General features: G+C 54.9%; 1 protein-coding gene across 7 annotated transcripts in view; it reads left to right on the top strand.

Annotated features, from left to right (window-relative positions):
- The window catches only part of PTPRE (protein tyrosine phosphatase receptor type E), a 136,211-nt gene that overhangs the window by 89,326 nt on the left and 31,520 nt on the right, over window positions 1-15,365 (top strand). For 5 of the 7 annotated variants that reach the window (XM_019728245.2, XM_074338810.1, XM_074338809.1 and 2 more), the window contains 3 exons: window positions 8,882-9,000; window positions 14,070-14,169; window positions 14,429-14,499. In XM_019728245.2, the coding sequence (XP_019583804.2) occupies window positions 8,889-9,000; window positions 14,070-14,169; window positions 14,429-14,499 (283 nt within the window). In that variant the 5' untranslated portion in view covers window positions 8,882-8,888. Of the gene's footprint in view, window positions 1-8,881; window positions 9,001-14,069; window positions 14,170-14,209; window positions 14,357-14,428; window positions 14,500-15,365 lie in introns of those variants that run through there. The other 2 variants (XM_019728249.2, XM_019728248.2) reach the window with 2 other exon arrangements.

Below are 15,365 nucleotides of genomic sequence, written 5' to 3'. Positions count from 1 at the left end.
AGGAAGGAAGGGACCACCACTGCCCACGGCCACGCGGACGAGCCTCAATATACTGCTGAATTCGAGAAACGGGACACACAAGAGCATATCCTGTATGGTTTCATTCATAGGAAGTTCAAAAACAGGCCAAGCTAGTTATCTCTGGAGATAGAAATCAAAATAGGGCATGCTTCTTGGCATGGGAAAGACGAGACTGAGAAGGGGTGAGAAGGAATGTTCTAGAGCAACGTCAGATGCTCTTCCTCTTGATGAGGTAGGGATCGCATGGGGACGTACATTTGTCAGAACTTGTCAAACCATGGGTCCAATTAACTGTATGTAATTATATCTTTCAAAAAAGAAAGCTTTCCAAACACGTCACAGGTCACTCCCAGGCTGTCTGTGGGTCACTTGGTCAGCAGGCTTTGGTTTTTTTGTGCTATAGTGAATTTTGACCCTTCGATCAGCATCCCGGGGACCCCCAGCCCCCAGGGGGAGAAGCACATCCTCTCCAGCAGGTGTCTGTGTGGTGTGACAGGGCAGGTAGGACAGGCAGAAAGGTCCTTGTCCCAGCAAACTGTTGACCACCCAGCAGCCCTGCGATGAGTGTGTTGCATTTATTTCTGTGACTCTTTTTTAAAGCAGGAACGTGTTCACCTTGTTCAGGCCAAAGTGACAGTGGCTCTCAGCCTTCCTGCCTTCCCGATCGGGAAACCTGCAGAGGTGCCCATGCCAGCCAGGGTCTCGGGGTACAGTGAGCCCCCTCTGCCCTGGACCCAACAGCCACGCATTTTTTGAGGCCCTTCCTGACCCTCTTTACAAGGGCTTAGGAAGTGTGGGTGCAGGATGCGTGTGTCCCAGGAAGCAGAAGGCAGACATATTCATGCACGGGCATTGAGCACCTACGGTATGCTGAGTGGACTCAGAGGCTCAGATGCAGGAAGAGACACACCAGTCAGCTGGGCTGCACGGCGGGGTGAGGAGGAAGCCTGGAAACAGAGCACCCAGGTCCCCTGGGGGCACAGATTCCTGGAGAGACTGGCCCAGGGTCAGAGGGGTGAAGGATGGAGAGGAGTTTGCTTGGCAGAGCAAGAGGGGAGGGGTGTTTTGAGCATTAAGAGCTGGGGGACTGCAGAATATGGAGGGTAAGAAGGCTGGCATGTTTGCTGGGTGGGGGGCTGGAAGGGTCAATGGGGGTGCCTGTCCCACCGGTCCCACCCAGGAGTCTAGGCTCAATACCAAGGGCAGCGGAAGACACTGAAGAGAAGGATGTGGGAAGACTCCCACTGTATGAAAATCACTCTGAAAACTGAGTGGGGTGGTAGAGCGGGGCAGGCTGGGGACTGAGGCCCAAGAGGGGATCTGCCCTGCATCCCATGCCGGTGTTCTTCCCCAAAACCGCTTTGTGCGATGTTCACTTGCAGCGGACCTCACCTGATGGGCCCCGTGATGCCCGCCTTCTGCCGTGTCCCCTCGCGCTCCCTGCAGACCTGCGGCTTCTCCACCAGCCTCTGAGCCCCGGGTGTCTCTGTACCAGCCGTGCCCACTTACACAGCTCCCACACCCCTGGGCTTGTTTGAGCCCCCAAACCTCATGAACACGGGAGAAGAATAACGTGCCACAAGGACAAGAGAGAAAGTAACGTTAGGTGTCATGTCGCCACTGCTTCATCGCAGAGGACCGCTCACCTACTTGTTAAGAAAAAATTGAGTGTATAAAGATATTCAATCACAATGTCAAATCCTGTTGACCTTACTAAGCAGAAAGGATTCCTCACTGAGACCTTAATTTTACTCCAAGCAGCCCTCAAACCAAGCCTGAGATGTTTGGCACACACCCCCCGGGTTTTCCGGGGGAACTTCTCTTTGCGCAGCCTGTGGACCTTGCTTGGTAAGCTTCAAACAGTCTCCCCTTAGTGGAGAGCAGATAAGCCCTTTTTGCGCCTAAACGCAGGCAGCATTTTGTCTTCTAAAAATATCACTTTGTCATTTAACCGGCCAAACACGTTTTCAGATACTATTTCATGAGCTGATTTTATTTTGTTTATTCCCCCAATGGAAGAGTAATGAGCTTAGTGGAACAGCCATTTTTCCTAATGAGTTGAAAACGAATGGCCTTGACTGTTTTCCACACTGTCCGATCTACCTATCACTCTGTAGCCATCCGGCATCGTGAGCGGCCTGTGAGGTCACTCTTCCTCCTCAGGAACTGGCCTGTGTCCTGTCTGAGCGAAGGGCGGAGATGGTGGGGATTCGGGGAGATCCAGGAAGGGCCCCAGGGAGTCGTCGATGAACTCAGAGAGAAGAGAGCAGTAGTGCCACTTCCAGAAATACCTGTTCATCCTTCCCGTGTTGAGGAAAAGCCAAGTCCAGAACCAAGAGACCCTCTTAACCTCTACTTCCTTCTCTACCTGGCAGCTGGTCCGTTGAGTACGGGCATGGCACCCACCAGGGCTGAGTGAGCCTGTGGCCACCTGAGGAGAAGCACCTTGCCTGTGCCAGGGCTCAGCTCACCTGTGCCAGGGCTCAGCTCGCCTGTGCCAGGGCTCAGATAAGGTTGCAAAGCAGAAAAGAACATGGGTCGGGGAAAGCATCTATTTGAAAACTATTTTTATTTTTTAAGGCCCGTCGAGACTCTCATGATATAAATGTTTGTTCTTAGTTTCTCTAAGAGCTTGGTCGTGCCCAGCTATTTATGTGTAATGTGATCAGCTCCAACTAATTTGTGAAACTAATTTCCATGTCCTCGGCTCTCTTAGAAGAAAAGCTGTCACTTGGTACTTGTATAATGAGAGAGTGTGAAGCAGAGCTGCGGTGCTCTGGAGCGTCGTCTCACTTGCCATGTGTGGCGTCCTCACAAGGAGGGAGCCAGATCAGAGTGTGTGTGTCTACACTGTTGCTGTACGGATGGTTCTGGCCCAACCTCAGTGGTTGGTACCCAGTGGTTCCCAAGGCCCAGGGTGAGCTAACGAACGTGCAGTGAGGAACACGCAAGCGAACAGGGCGTGAAAGATGCAGCCTCACAAGGGGCATCTGCAGTGTCTGGGGCAGAGATCCCTGCTCCTGGGAATGTGGGGGCTGCACCCCTCGCCAGTGCATGCTGTGTATTCCCCGGGGTTCTCAGATGTCTCTGGACACACCTAGCCCATGTAGTTGATGGTGGTGGTGATGGGGGACAAGTGTCTATCGCGACAGAAGCACCAGTCACCCCACACCCTGATATTTCTGTGGGTACAAGCGCCCAGGCTGTGCTCTGAATTCAGTTTCCTGAACTCTGAGAGTCCTGTGTGTCCCAGGGGCCCCAGATGGGACTCCGAGTGTGCGGAGGTCGTGTGTGCACAGTGACCGCCATGTGGCCTGACCCCCCCGAGAGCCCAGGGGGTGCCTCAGGCTGCAGAAGTGGTGTCCTCCCCCTCCCCCAACTCCCACCCGCTGCCCCGGCCGTGGAGCTGGGACTGAGGAGCGGGCAGCTCACTGTCTCTGACCTCTGGGTCCTCTGTCAAGGCAGATGTGGCAGCCACCTGTCTGAGTGGCTGTTGGACGACAGTCCGATGAGAGGACCCTGGAGGACGTCACAGGCCCCTGCCCAGTGACAGCCAGCCAGGCTGGGGACGCTGCCCAGCCACTCCTCATCATTTCTCTCTCTCTCTTTTTGTTTTTTTTTTCCTTTTTCTCTCCTGCCACATGGATACCTTTTAATGCGATTTCAATGATTTTGCATTAGATGTGTGCAAATACTTTTCTTCAAAAGCAATTAAGGTTCAGCCTTCACCACCTCAGGTCAAAAGCTGTGTTCTTTGCATCTTTTCCTTTTTAACGAGCAAAGCCTTTTCCAAAAGGGCAGGTGATATCACGGTGGATGCTTCTGGAACATGCTGACTGTGCAAGTTGGATGGCCGAAGGGGTGTTTATTATTGTTATTTAAATCTTTCATCCACGTAGGTGTATTCACACCTGAAAGTGGAAAAAGGTCTGGATTTGTTTCTCCTTTACCACGAAAATTCATCTTTGTTCTTTGAGATTTGTTCTTCCCCAGTGCATAAAAAAATAATCAGTTTGCCCTGTGGGTAATATTGTCCCAGTTTTATCAGAAACAGACACAGTGGGATGAGGTGCCAGCTGCTTGGCTAGTCCAGGCCCCGGTAGCCCCGCGTCCTGGAGGTTTATCAGGAGGCGATGGCACGAGTCTGGGGGGCACGTAGCTGGGAACCTGGTGGTAGAACAAGCTGACTTGTATTTTTAGCAATGATTTTAGAAGTTTGGTGCTGTCCCCAGGCTGTGTTCAGGGCGAGCATCTCTCTGTGCCTGCGAGGGTTGTCTGCCAAGCCCCGTGTATTCACGGTAGATTTGGGGGTGCCTAGAATTCACCCCTCACAGACCCACACCCCACAGGTGTCAGGGCCATCCCCAACCTGTAGGTGAACAGCAGCAATTGTCGGTTCTCTGGGAATATTTAGGCCCGTTTGTAACCACGCCAGTGGTGCTTACTGGCGTCCTGCTGGAGGGTTTGTCGATAGGCAGTAGGTTTGGCTCAACCTCGCGGCCTGCACAATGCCTCCTACCTTAGGAATGCAGGGGCAGTGTCTGTGCATGACTGGGCCGTGTGACAGGTACGTGGCACTCTCCATCTTCATACTCACGTTATTTTGGGGTAGACAGATGGACCTTGCAGAGTCCTGTAAGGCAGTCTGAGCCCCCAAAGGGCAATGGCTGCTCTTTCTCTTCTCACCTGCCTTCCGCTGAGAAGGTCCTAGTCGGGACCAGAGATTCCGCCCCACAGCCACGCCCCTTCCCATTAGGAGGATGTGGCCGAGAGGACAGCTGGGGCAGACGTAGGAGGCTGGGAGGCTGTGCGGGGGCCTGCTCTTTTGGCAGAAACAAGGTGGAGAAGAATCTGTGCACACCTAGCACCTCCTGCGCCCCAAGCACCGAGAGTCCAGCCTTGCGGCCTCTGGGTGGTTCCAATTCTGGCTTGGACCCGGGAGCTTCTCCTGCTCTTGAGACCAGAGGCAGTGAGCCAGGGACATTGACAAATGAATCCTTAGATCCCTAGGGAGACCTGAGCTTCACTGGCCAGCTTATCACAGACATTATCCGCAGAAACTTCCAGAAAGGACATTAGCCAGTTTTTCAGACTCGGGGAAGTAAGGAGCCATCCCCCCTGCAGGTAAATAACGGATCTGCATTGCCCAGCACCTGCCTCCTGGCCAGGTTGTTTCTGTGACAGCAGGTGGCCTCACTTCTGGACAGCCACACAGCCACACTTAGAGATTTGAGGTAGCACACCATCTTCTTCTCCAGCTGCCTCTGAAGGTCACTGTGACCTGCCATCCCCAGGAGAGATTGGGGAGCAGGTACACAGTGTGTTTGGCCCTGCCTTTGCCCCCAGACATGCACAGGTCTCAGAGGCCGCTGGCCGCTGCCCAGGTGGAGGATAGTCACTCCCAGAGCCCAGGGGAAGGGGCCACTTGTTCTGCTCCTGGTGCCCTGGCTCCCAGCACAGCTGAGTGACCCACTGAAAGTCGGAACCCAGAAAGGCAGGGTTCCCACCTGTCAGCTTCTGGCACCTTCTTTCAGGGAGCTGGAGATCCAGGCCAATAGGGGAGGGATCTGCTTAGGGGAGAAGCCCCCACCTCCGGAGGCCTGGAGACCTTCTGTGATGTGGCCCCTGTCACTGCCCAGGCCCAGGCCCGGGCCCCCCGTTCACGTGCTGAGCTTTTTTCTCCTCCTGCCTCTGTGGCCTCTCCTGGGATGACCTTCCTGCTCTGTCTCCTATGGTCAGGTAACTGCTCTCCAGCAGGGGGCGTCCTCCTGCCCTGCTTGCAATTACCCGTTTGAGATGTGTTTCCACTTTCCTTCCCCCTTTCATCCTGCGTCCCCATCCTGTGGTAGTTGGGGACCAGCACTGTCCACCAACACTGATCTACAGGGCTGTCGCCCTCTTGATGACAACTCAAGGAAGCAGAAATAAGAGCCAGGTCGTTTTCATCCTTGTCTCTTGGGCTCCTCACTGTGCGGTAGTCAGTTTGCATGGTCTCGAGATTCTCCATGCTGGAGCCCCCGGGGACTTGTGCCTGAGCTGGAGGGAAAGCAGCCCCGGTGCCACGTCCTAAGGGCTCCTTGGAACCAACCTCAGCTGCTTGCCCTTGGAGACGTGGGAAGAGAACCGTGTTCTTCTCCAGGCTGCCGCCTTTCTCTGGGTGCGGGTGGGGCCGTGGTACGTGGGACCATCCCTGTCCACCAACACTGGTTGAGCGCCGGCTGCGAGCCAGCCTGGGACGGGCATCCACACCCGGAATGAGAAGAGTCGCTGCGCCCACGGGACACCTGGAAGCAGACCAAATGACCAACCCCGAGGACTCACCCAACAAGCGAGATTGAAAAGGCAATAAATGGAATAAAAAGGCAATTCTAATCACATTGATAGCTGGCTGGCCTTCAGTGGGAGTAAAAGGGAAGGCCTCTTTTTTCAAAATAAACTATTTTGATCATCTAAATTCTGGAGATCAGTACGTAGCATTTAGTGAATGCACAAAAAATAAACAGTGATTAAATTAAGTTGTTAAAATTCAAGCATTATTTTTGTGACCGATTCGTGTTTGTGTTTATCAGGGAGCTTGTGCAAGCTCTTTGAGAGTGAATGTCCAGGGACTGGCAAGTTGTCATTGACCTTGCAATGTAATTGCTGCAATAAAGGGTCTCTCAGTGGTGGGACGGGTTTGAATTCTGCAAAGTTTTGTGCCCTCTGCTGGTCGTACTGGGCAAATCAGCTGCCGCTCAGGACACTTCCAGATCTCACAGTGTCTGATTGTGATGAGATGGCCTTTGGCTCAAGGTGTCAGCCTCCTCTTAGATCTGTCAGCTTCTGAAGGGGGAGGTTTCAAATTAATGCGTGTGATGAGAACAAAATGTTTCATCTAGGAATTCTGCATCTCTGAGTAGTGTTAAGTCAATGAATACTTCCTAATCCAATAATGACCATTTACTCAAATATGTTACAAGTGTTGCAGTGTGGAGTGACAGACTTTTTTAATGCAGTATATGCAGCCAGCAAGGCTCAAGGCTTTTGTCCCCAGGCGTCCTGGGTTTGAATCCTCCATTTCCTCTGAGCTGACTGGGGGCCGTCTCCTTATCCTGGGGGCCCTCAGTGTCTCAGTGCTGGAGGGGTTATTACGAGGGTGATATTCACATAAAGGGCCTAGCACATAGTAGGTGCTCATGCAAGGAGAGCAATTTTGTGTGTGTGGCTCACTTTATAAGTCTAAAATGCATGGTTTGGAAATAAAAAAGAGGAAAGAGATGGAAGTGTCGACTGTAGCTATCGTAGTTGTTTGGCTAATTATTATAATGTGCTCGTAACCATTTCATTTTAAGAGTGGTGATGGCTGAACGATGATTGGCACTTCTTACATTCATTCAGATGTCTTTCCTCATTACAAGAAAGCCATGTTTTTTGGCCTCGGTCCATTTATATCCCAAAGGGAGGCTTTTGTCAGGAAAGCTCTGTCTGGGGGGACAGGCACCCAGGCTGACCCGGGACAGGGCTCAGTGGACAGAAACGGGGCGGGGAATGCCAGCGGGCGAGAGCCCACACCTGGCCGGCTGTCTGAGTCGTGGCCACCAGGTCTCCCGCCCTCGGTGCCTGGCCCCGCCCACCTGCACCTGCAAGTCCTACAGGAGGAGTTTCTACACCACCCAGTGGCCACAGTCACATTTCCCCAGGATCTAAGGTGTCTGGGCAAAGCGGAGCATCGGGTGGAGATCTGAGGTCTCCTGGGTGAAACAGCCCTTTTCTGTGTTGAGCCACATACGACCCCGGTTTGCACATTACACGCACCCAGAAGTACTTCCCTCTGACCGCGAGGTGCCCAAGCACCTGTCAGAGATGAGCTGACTGTGGCCCTTCCAGGGGGACGGAGGTTCCCACTGCTTCACCTGAGGGTTCAGACAGGAGCCAAGACCTCCACCCCCCAGCTGTGCCGACTGAAGGAGATGATGCATGGAAGTGACAGAGTGTTTGGCTCAGAGGACCAGACATTGGTGGCCTCTCCTCACCCCCCCATCAGCATTAACACCTCAATCATGAGAGGAGGGGCTGGACTTGAAAACCATTAACAGGCTCTAGGGTACGGGAAAGGCAGAGAGCCTGGGCATGACGGTGACAGTAGGGGACCTCTTCCCGCAGCTCAGGCTCAGGGTGGAGGCGGGCCAGGCCTGCACTGGGAGTAAAAGCCAGAGCATGGGTTGTGGTGTGACCAGGGGGACAGCCCGGGTGGCTCCTGTGCAGACGGGCCAGACCCTGTTTCCGACCCCCTCACCCTATGAGCACAGGCTCACTAACCCAGCCCGTCCTAAGCCTGTGATCCCCCCCCCCGCCCCCATCTGTAGAAATACTAGACCCACATCACGGGTAGCACAGTACAAGATTCCCTAACTGAACAAACGATCACCACGTGGGAATGCAGCAGGAGTGGTGAACAGGCCTCTTTGAGGGTTTGTGAAACGACCACTCAGAATCCTAGATCTCGTGGTGTTTTCTGAGTGTCTCCTCCTGGGCACCTCCAAGGCCTTCTTTGCCTCCCCTCTCCCCCAGAACAGACACACAAACAGAAAAGGAAATTAACCTGAGCGACAGGAGCTTTTCTAACCCGAGGATCGTTCATTTAGCTACTAACCTGGCTTGTTCTAAGGTGAGATGATTTTCCCAGGGCAGGTGTAACTTACGCCAGCTGTAATACAAAGACCCCTCTCCCTAACTCAGGTTGACAAGTCAGCGCTCCCACAGCGGCCCCACTGTCACCCCCATCCCCGCCCACCCCTCTGTCTACCAAGAGCCGGATGTGTGTTCTGTGCGTGTCCACCTTGGAGGGCAAGTCCTCTGAGCCTGATCCTGCCTCTTCCAGGTTTGCCATGGAGCCCTTCTGCCCACTTCTGCTGGCCAGTTTTAGCTTCCTGCTCGCCAAGGCACTCAGGGTCAACCAGACCAGCACTGCAGACAGCAACTGGACCTCCACGACCTCAGGTAAGGACCGGCTGCCTCTTCCTCCCCTGGCCTCCCTGTCCCCACCACCCACTGCCCCTCCTGATAAGCTCGCAGGGCCTTTGCAGGTGATGAAGTGGCTGGGGGAGGAGGAGGAAGGTGTGGTTGGCTTTTGGGGTATGCTTTGAACATTGTACTCCTATAAAAACAGGCTGGCTAGAAAAGCCAGTTGTTCTGTATTTGCAAAGCAAGCCTAACCCCAGAGCTGGGAGCTGGTGTCCGCTGCAGTGGGAGGCAGGAAGCGGAGGGTTAATTGTCCCGACCCCACTGTGGGGACTCACGCACGCACACCAGCCATGAACAAACACTGACAGTCAGTCTGGGATATTAAGATACTGATGTAACCATTGAGATTAATGAAAAAATTATTGTGAATATTTTTAGGCAAAGTGTTGGTATAATGGTTAGCTTTATTAAAAAAAAAAAAAAAATAGAGTCCTTACCTTGTAGAGACCTGTGTTGAAGTATTTACAAAGGAAACCCTGTGGTGTCTGGGAGTGACTTCAAAAAGAGTAAGTGGGGGGGGGGAGGGGACGGCTGCAGGTGAGCGTAAACGGCCTTGTCCTGATAGAAAGCTGGGTGGCAGGGACGTGGGGGTTCATTATTCTATCCTCTTACCTTTCTTTATATTGAAAGTTAGAAAGGAGGAAAGAATAAAGGGTCCACTGATACGTCTGACAACATGGGTGGGACCTCAGAAACAAGCTAAGTGAAAGAAGCCAGCCGTGGAAGACCACAGGCTATACGGATCCATTTATATCAGGGGCAGCCAAACTGTTTTTCAACGTTTTTCACCAAGGGCCATATGCGGTAAAATACACAAAGAGCCGGGCCACTCAATCGAGGTGAAGTACGTATTGCCTCACCTGGTTTATTTAAGTAAACTAAATATGTTTTTGGAATTTGCTGTGGGCCAATTAACAATGGATCATGGGCCACAGTTGGCCCGTGGGCCACAGTTTGGACACCCCTGATTTATATGAAATGGCTGGAAAGGGCAAATCAGAGGGGGTGGGAGGAATAAGTTAGTGGTTGACTGGGCTCCGGGGTGGGACCAGGAGTGACACAGGTGGCAGGAGGGAGCCACCTGGATTGATGGAAGTGTCCCAGCACAGGACTGTGGTGATGGCCGCACAAGTCTGTGAATGTACTAAACATCACTGAATTGTGCGCTTACAATGGGCTGTTTTATGGTAGGTCAAGTCTACCCCCAATGAAATAAACAAATACCAGGCAAATTGATAAGAAAGAGGAGGAGGGGAGGGAGAAGAAGAAAGGAGAGCACCGCCCTTGAATCGCACCTCTGTGCAAGTCTGGCTCTCCGTTCAGTGGCTGAGTGACTTTCAGTGAGTCACTGAACCTCTGTGCCTCAGTATCCCTGTTTGCAGAGGAGGTAATAAGAGTACCAACTTCTCAGCTGTCACATGAGGACGAAGAGAGGTGAGCACACTGGGATGTGGAGGGCTTGCCGTCGTCAGCTGGCACTGCTGTTTGCAGGAGAGTTAGGCCGCAGGTGGCCCGTCACCGGCCAGTCCCTCACTGCCCAGGACTTAGCTCTTCAGTGCCCCGGATACCTCCTCCTTGGACAGGGGCCTGACGCAGACAGAGGCCAACAGGGTGAGTTCAGGGCCCCCCAGGAGTGGATATGGATTTCCTAGCAACCCTGTGCCTCCCTGGTAGACTCATAGCCTGTGTGTGGCCGTGGGCTCCTTCCCACGGCAGGGTTAGCAGGAGTCTGTGACCAGGAAGGGCTGGTCCCCTTGCCCCGCACCAGGGCCTGCTCCAGCCCCCACACACTTGCTGCATCCCCTTCCTGCCCACCCCCAAGGCCCCCACACATAAAGTGCAGGGACTTCTCTGACAGGGCATCCCGTGGTGTGTAGGTCAGGGTCCTCCAGAGAGACAGGCTCAGTGAGATTGAAAGAGAAAGCGATAGAGGGGGTCACTTCAGCATCACCTCACACTGGGCTCTTTAGGGCTGAGACCGGAACTGGAACCAAGGGGAATCCCCACCTGCCCTCCTGCATGGCCTTCCAGGGTCTCAGCACAGCTGGCCAGCGGCCAAGTGTAGGTGTGCAGCTGCATGGCTCAAGGTGGAGCTCACATGCAAGCCCTTAAGTCTCAATTTCCAGGACCAGGATCTATGTAAGCGTGCACACATACACACACACACACACACACACACACACTCTCACACTTCACAGGTGAGCGTATGGATGGACTTCGCATGAATGTCATGCACACTTCACTCCATGGTGACCAGCTGCACCCCCACAACCCTGACCCTGTGTCCCCCGCTGTCTGAGTCTCACTGACTGGAAACGAAACAGAAAGTGACTCCAGAATTTCCTCTTAGACGCCAGCCTGATTCGTGTCCAGAGCAAATCAGTGCCCGGGACACAGCCCAGCCTGCACAGGACTTTACTGGCCCACGTCGGTTTTTCAAAATTGGGTTTAGGTTGAATTACTTACCAATACTTAAAATTAGATAATTTTACATAAAAATGTGGATTCCTTGTTTTGGAAAATTGGAAGAACTGGGCACCGCGGGCCTGCCTGCCTAGCCCCCATGGGCCGGGGCTGAGGGGCTGCACCCTGTACACAGGGTGTGGGTTCCCCAGGTCCCCCCAGGCCGGCCTGCCCATGGGTGTCCCTGCCTCACCTCCGTCCTCCACTGCAGGCAGCGGCTGACAAATGGCAGGAACCCCGAGCGGAGGTGCCTGTGTGCCCCTGTGATCTGTCCATTCTGCCCACGGGCACAGCCCCTTCCAAGGGGCCTAGGGTCGTCCAGCCCATCCTGGGACACGTGCTGTGGAATTGCCATGTCTGCAACTGCAGCCTCTACTCCAGGTGGCGTGAGCATGGAGGCTGGGGTCCTGGAGCCCCCTGACAGAGCCCCCTGACACAGCCCCCTGACAGAGGCCCCCAGGGGTGGCTGTCTGTGGTCCAGGTGCTCCCCAGAAGGGCCTGGGCAGGTCTGCACCCTCAGCCAGGGCCAGCAGTCACTGCCAGGCAGAAGCTAAGCCGGGCAGCCTGATCTCTGTGCAAATGCAGAAGTGGGCAGCCCTGTGGCTGCACTTGGCCAGGCTGAGATGGAGCCCCTGTGGGTTACAGAGCAGCTACGCCCTCTCGGTGCTGGGCCAGCTCTGCACCTCAGTACTGGGCATCTCCCCAAGACCCGGGGCTTCCGTTTGCTCCAGGGCACTGGCAGGGTGGGGAGGGTACTCCGTGGAGCTGCAGGTGTGGAAGCCTCAGGCAGGGCCGGTTCCCCAGGGGAGCTGTGGAGCAGGTAGGGCTCCAAAGAGACGGACTGTCAGACGGTCTCAGGACCCAGGATGACGTCACCTGGACTTGAGCTACAACAGAGCCTGTGAGCATCACTAGCCAGGAGGGAGAGGAATTGGCAAAGCCTTGACCGAGCATGTTTCGCAGGCTGGCCAGGTGTCCGGTGGCTGGGACCACCTCCTCATCATGACCTATTGTCCCTCAGTGCCCTTCTACATCTAATCGTCAGTCAAATTGGTAATTTTTTGTCATTTATTAGAAATGCATGCATCGGTCACTTGCATGGTGCCAGAGCCAGCACGAGGCCTGGGCCGTGGGCCCAGTGTGGCTCAGATCTGCTCTCGGGGAGTGTACAACCCAGGGCGTGAGATGCAGACCACACGACCTTTAGGATATGCATGGAGGGGGGCCCAGGTGAGGGAGACTGCAGGGTTGCGGAAACCCCACTGGGCTCAGGGGCCGTGCTTCGTGCTTCTGTGAAGTACTGTGATGGAAGCCCAGGTGTCGCCTTCACGGTGCTTCCACTGACGGAGCCATGTGGTCGCCCACAGGGCCAGTCCACTCCAGGAGAATGGGATCTGTGCTTTGAGGCATACAGAGCCCCTCGGGATCCACAGGAAGGCAGCTGAGTGGGCTTCCTGGGGAGGGGGCCTTGAGGGGTTCCCTGGAGAGCAGAGACATTTTGGAGAGGAGGGGGCATGACAGGCTGGGAGGCAGGAGCTAAGTATGAACATCAGGGGACAGGGTGGGATCTCAGGCCACCAAGGCCCCTTGGAACTTGGGCTTACGGGGCAGGTCCTGGGCAGCTGCCCTGGGTCCAGGGATATGAGACTTCCTGCTTGAGGAAGGTCAACCTGGCAGGTGCGAAAGACAGATGAAGAAGAGCGGGGGGTTGGGGGGTGCCTGGTGGCCACCTTTCCCTTGGGCAGGTGGAATTGGGAGCTGGCAGCTCTGGGAGGCTGGGTGATGGTGTGGCCACGGGCCTCCACCCAGCCCAAAGGTCAGGCTGCTCCCCGGTGCCCTGAGTTCCTGCACGAGGCCCTGGGGGCTCCCCATGCTGTCCTGGGGCAGAGCAGTGGGATGTCTGTACCTCCACCCTCCTGTACCTCCCCGTGAGCGGGGGAGGCCGATGCCCTGGGAACCCTGATAAAAAGGCCACATGAGAGTCTGGAGGACTCTGTGTTGTGTCTTCACTGATCCCACTAGGGGACCTTGGACAAGTCACGTCATCGGCTCCTCAGCTCAGGTTTTCTTCTTGGAGTCAACGCTGCTCATTTGTTAAGTAGTGGGGCCTTTGTGGATAGAACAGACAAGGACAGTGGACTGCTTCGCAAACTGTCAAGTGATGTGCTGGCTGGTGTCCAGGAAGAAAGCCTGACAAAGGAGGTGCTTTATAAACTGTGAAGTATGGTTCTGGTGTCAGGGAAGAGGGTTGATAGGGAGAGACTGCCGTGCAAACTGTAAAGTGTGGCTCTGGCATGGGGCCAGAGGGACTGACGGAGACGTCATGAACCAGGCTGAGGGAAGACGACTCGGCAAACTGTAAAGTGGGGTCGTGGTGTCCAGGAAAAAGGGCTGACGGGATAGAGGGGGAACTAATTTGTAAACTGTGAAGTGGGGTGTGACATCAGGGAAGAAGGGCTGATGAGGGGTCCTCTGCAAACTGTGAAGTGCAGTCTGGTGTTGGGAATCTTTCTCGCCCAGACCCCCTTTCCCCGCCGTGTGTGCCTCGCTCGGGTCACAGTGGGGACCCGGTTCTCCCCCAGGCCCTCCGGACGCTGGCGCGCCCCAGCCCCTGCTGGCCTGGCTGCTGCTGCCGCTGCTGCTGTCCGTCCTCTTCCTGCTGCTCGCCGCCTACTTCTGCAGGTAGGAGTGTCCCCCGGCGGTGACTCGCCCTGATCTGCTCAGATGAGGAAATGAGCATCCACAGGCCGTGACTGCGGGGCGTGGGCCCCGGCACCAGAAGGCAGCGGGCGGTGGGGCAGAGGGACGCAGGCGGCAGCCAGCAGGGCTCAGCCATGAGCAGCAGGAATAGCTTCTCGCGGCTCACCTGGTGGGTACTGCCCCCCAGGGGCTCCAGGTCCCCGAGACCCTGTGCTGAACCCTAACTCTCTGTGTCTCTCAGGTTCAGGAAGCAGAGGAAGGCCGCGGTCAGCGCCGACAAGAAGATGCCCAACGGGGTCCTGGAGGAGCAAGGTACGCACCGCCCGGCGACGCCCGGCGACGCCCGGCTTCCCTTAGTGTGCCGGGCTCACCGCCTGCAGCTCTGCTTCTTTCAGTTCCACTTCTCCTGGCGAAACGCTGGCATTTAGAACCCTAGAGTTTCACCTTTTCAAAACTTAGCTTGCTTTCTCTCTGGTGTGAAATAGACGTTTGAGCCAGGTCGGTTTGTGGCTTTTTTGGAGTCACTGTTCATATCCTGTCGTTTCTACCGGGTTTTGACATACAGTTTTTCTCAGTCTTTCTGAGATGAGACAGTCTGGTTCATGATCTAAGTGCTCTAACGGGCTCCCCGGAAACCCACACTGTTTTAGGACCGAGCTAGAAGGAGGGAGTGGATCCACCAGCTCCGTTACTGAGAGGATCCCAGTGGGCTGGGGGCATTTCCAGCCGCTCTTCCTGGTTCTAAGTTCTGCTTCTAACTTGTGAATGCTACTTAAAGGCACACTGCTTTTCTGTCCACACCTGAGACAGCCGAGCAAGGTGTGTGAGGCTGAGGCTTTTTAAAACTTTGATTTCCATCAGTGACTGCAGCTTCCTCCAGACATCTTGCTACATGATGGTTCCGTGGTTTGTGGGGACAAACAGGATTGCAAAACCAAGCAGGAGATCATAAGAAGTGTTTCTGCTGCAGAGGACTTGGCCCAGCGGCAGGGGGGCAGCTTTGCAGTGCCATTCCTGGCAGCTCCCCACCCCTGTCCCTGCAGGGCTCAGCCTGAATGGAAGGGAAGAGGGTGTGACCGGTGGGGCCCAGCCTTACTCATTCTGAGGCCTCTGGAGGAATTAACTGGGGGTGGGGGGTGAGGGGGGAGTTTTTGGCTGGGCTTCCTCAGGGCTCTTCA

The sequence above is a fragment of the Rhinolophus sinicus genome, linkage group LG07, assembly GCF_036562045.2.
Source record: "Rhinolophus sinicus isolate RSC01 linkage group LG07, ASM3656204v1, whole genome shotgun sequence".
NCBI classification, from domain to species: domain Eukaryota; kingdom Metazoa; phylum Chordata; class Mammalia; order Chiroptera; family Rhinolophidae; genus Rhinolophus; species Rhinolophus sinicus.
Note: the sequence above shows the minus strand (reverse complement) of the source record. Positions and strands in the feature narration are given on the sequence as shown.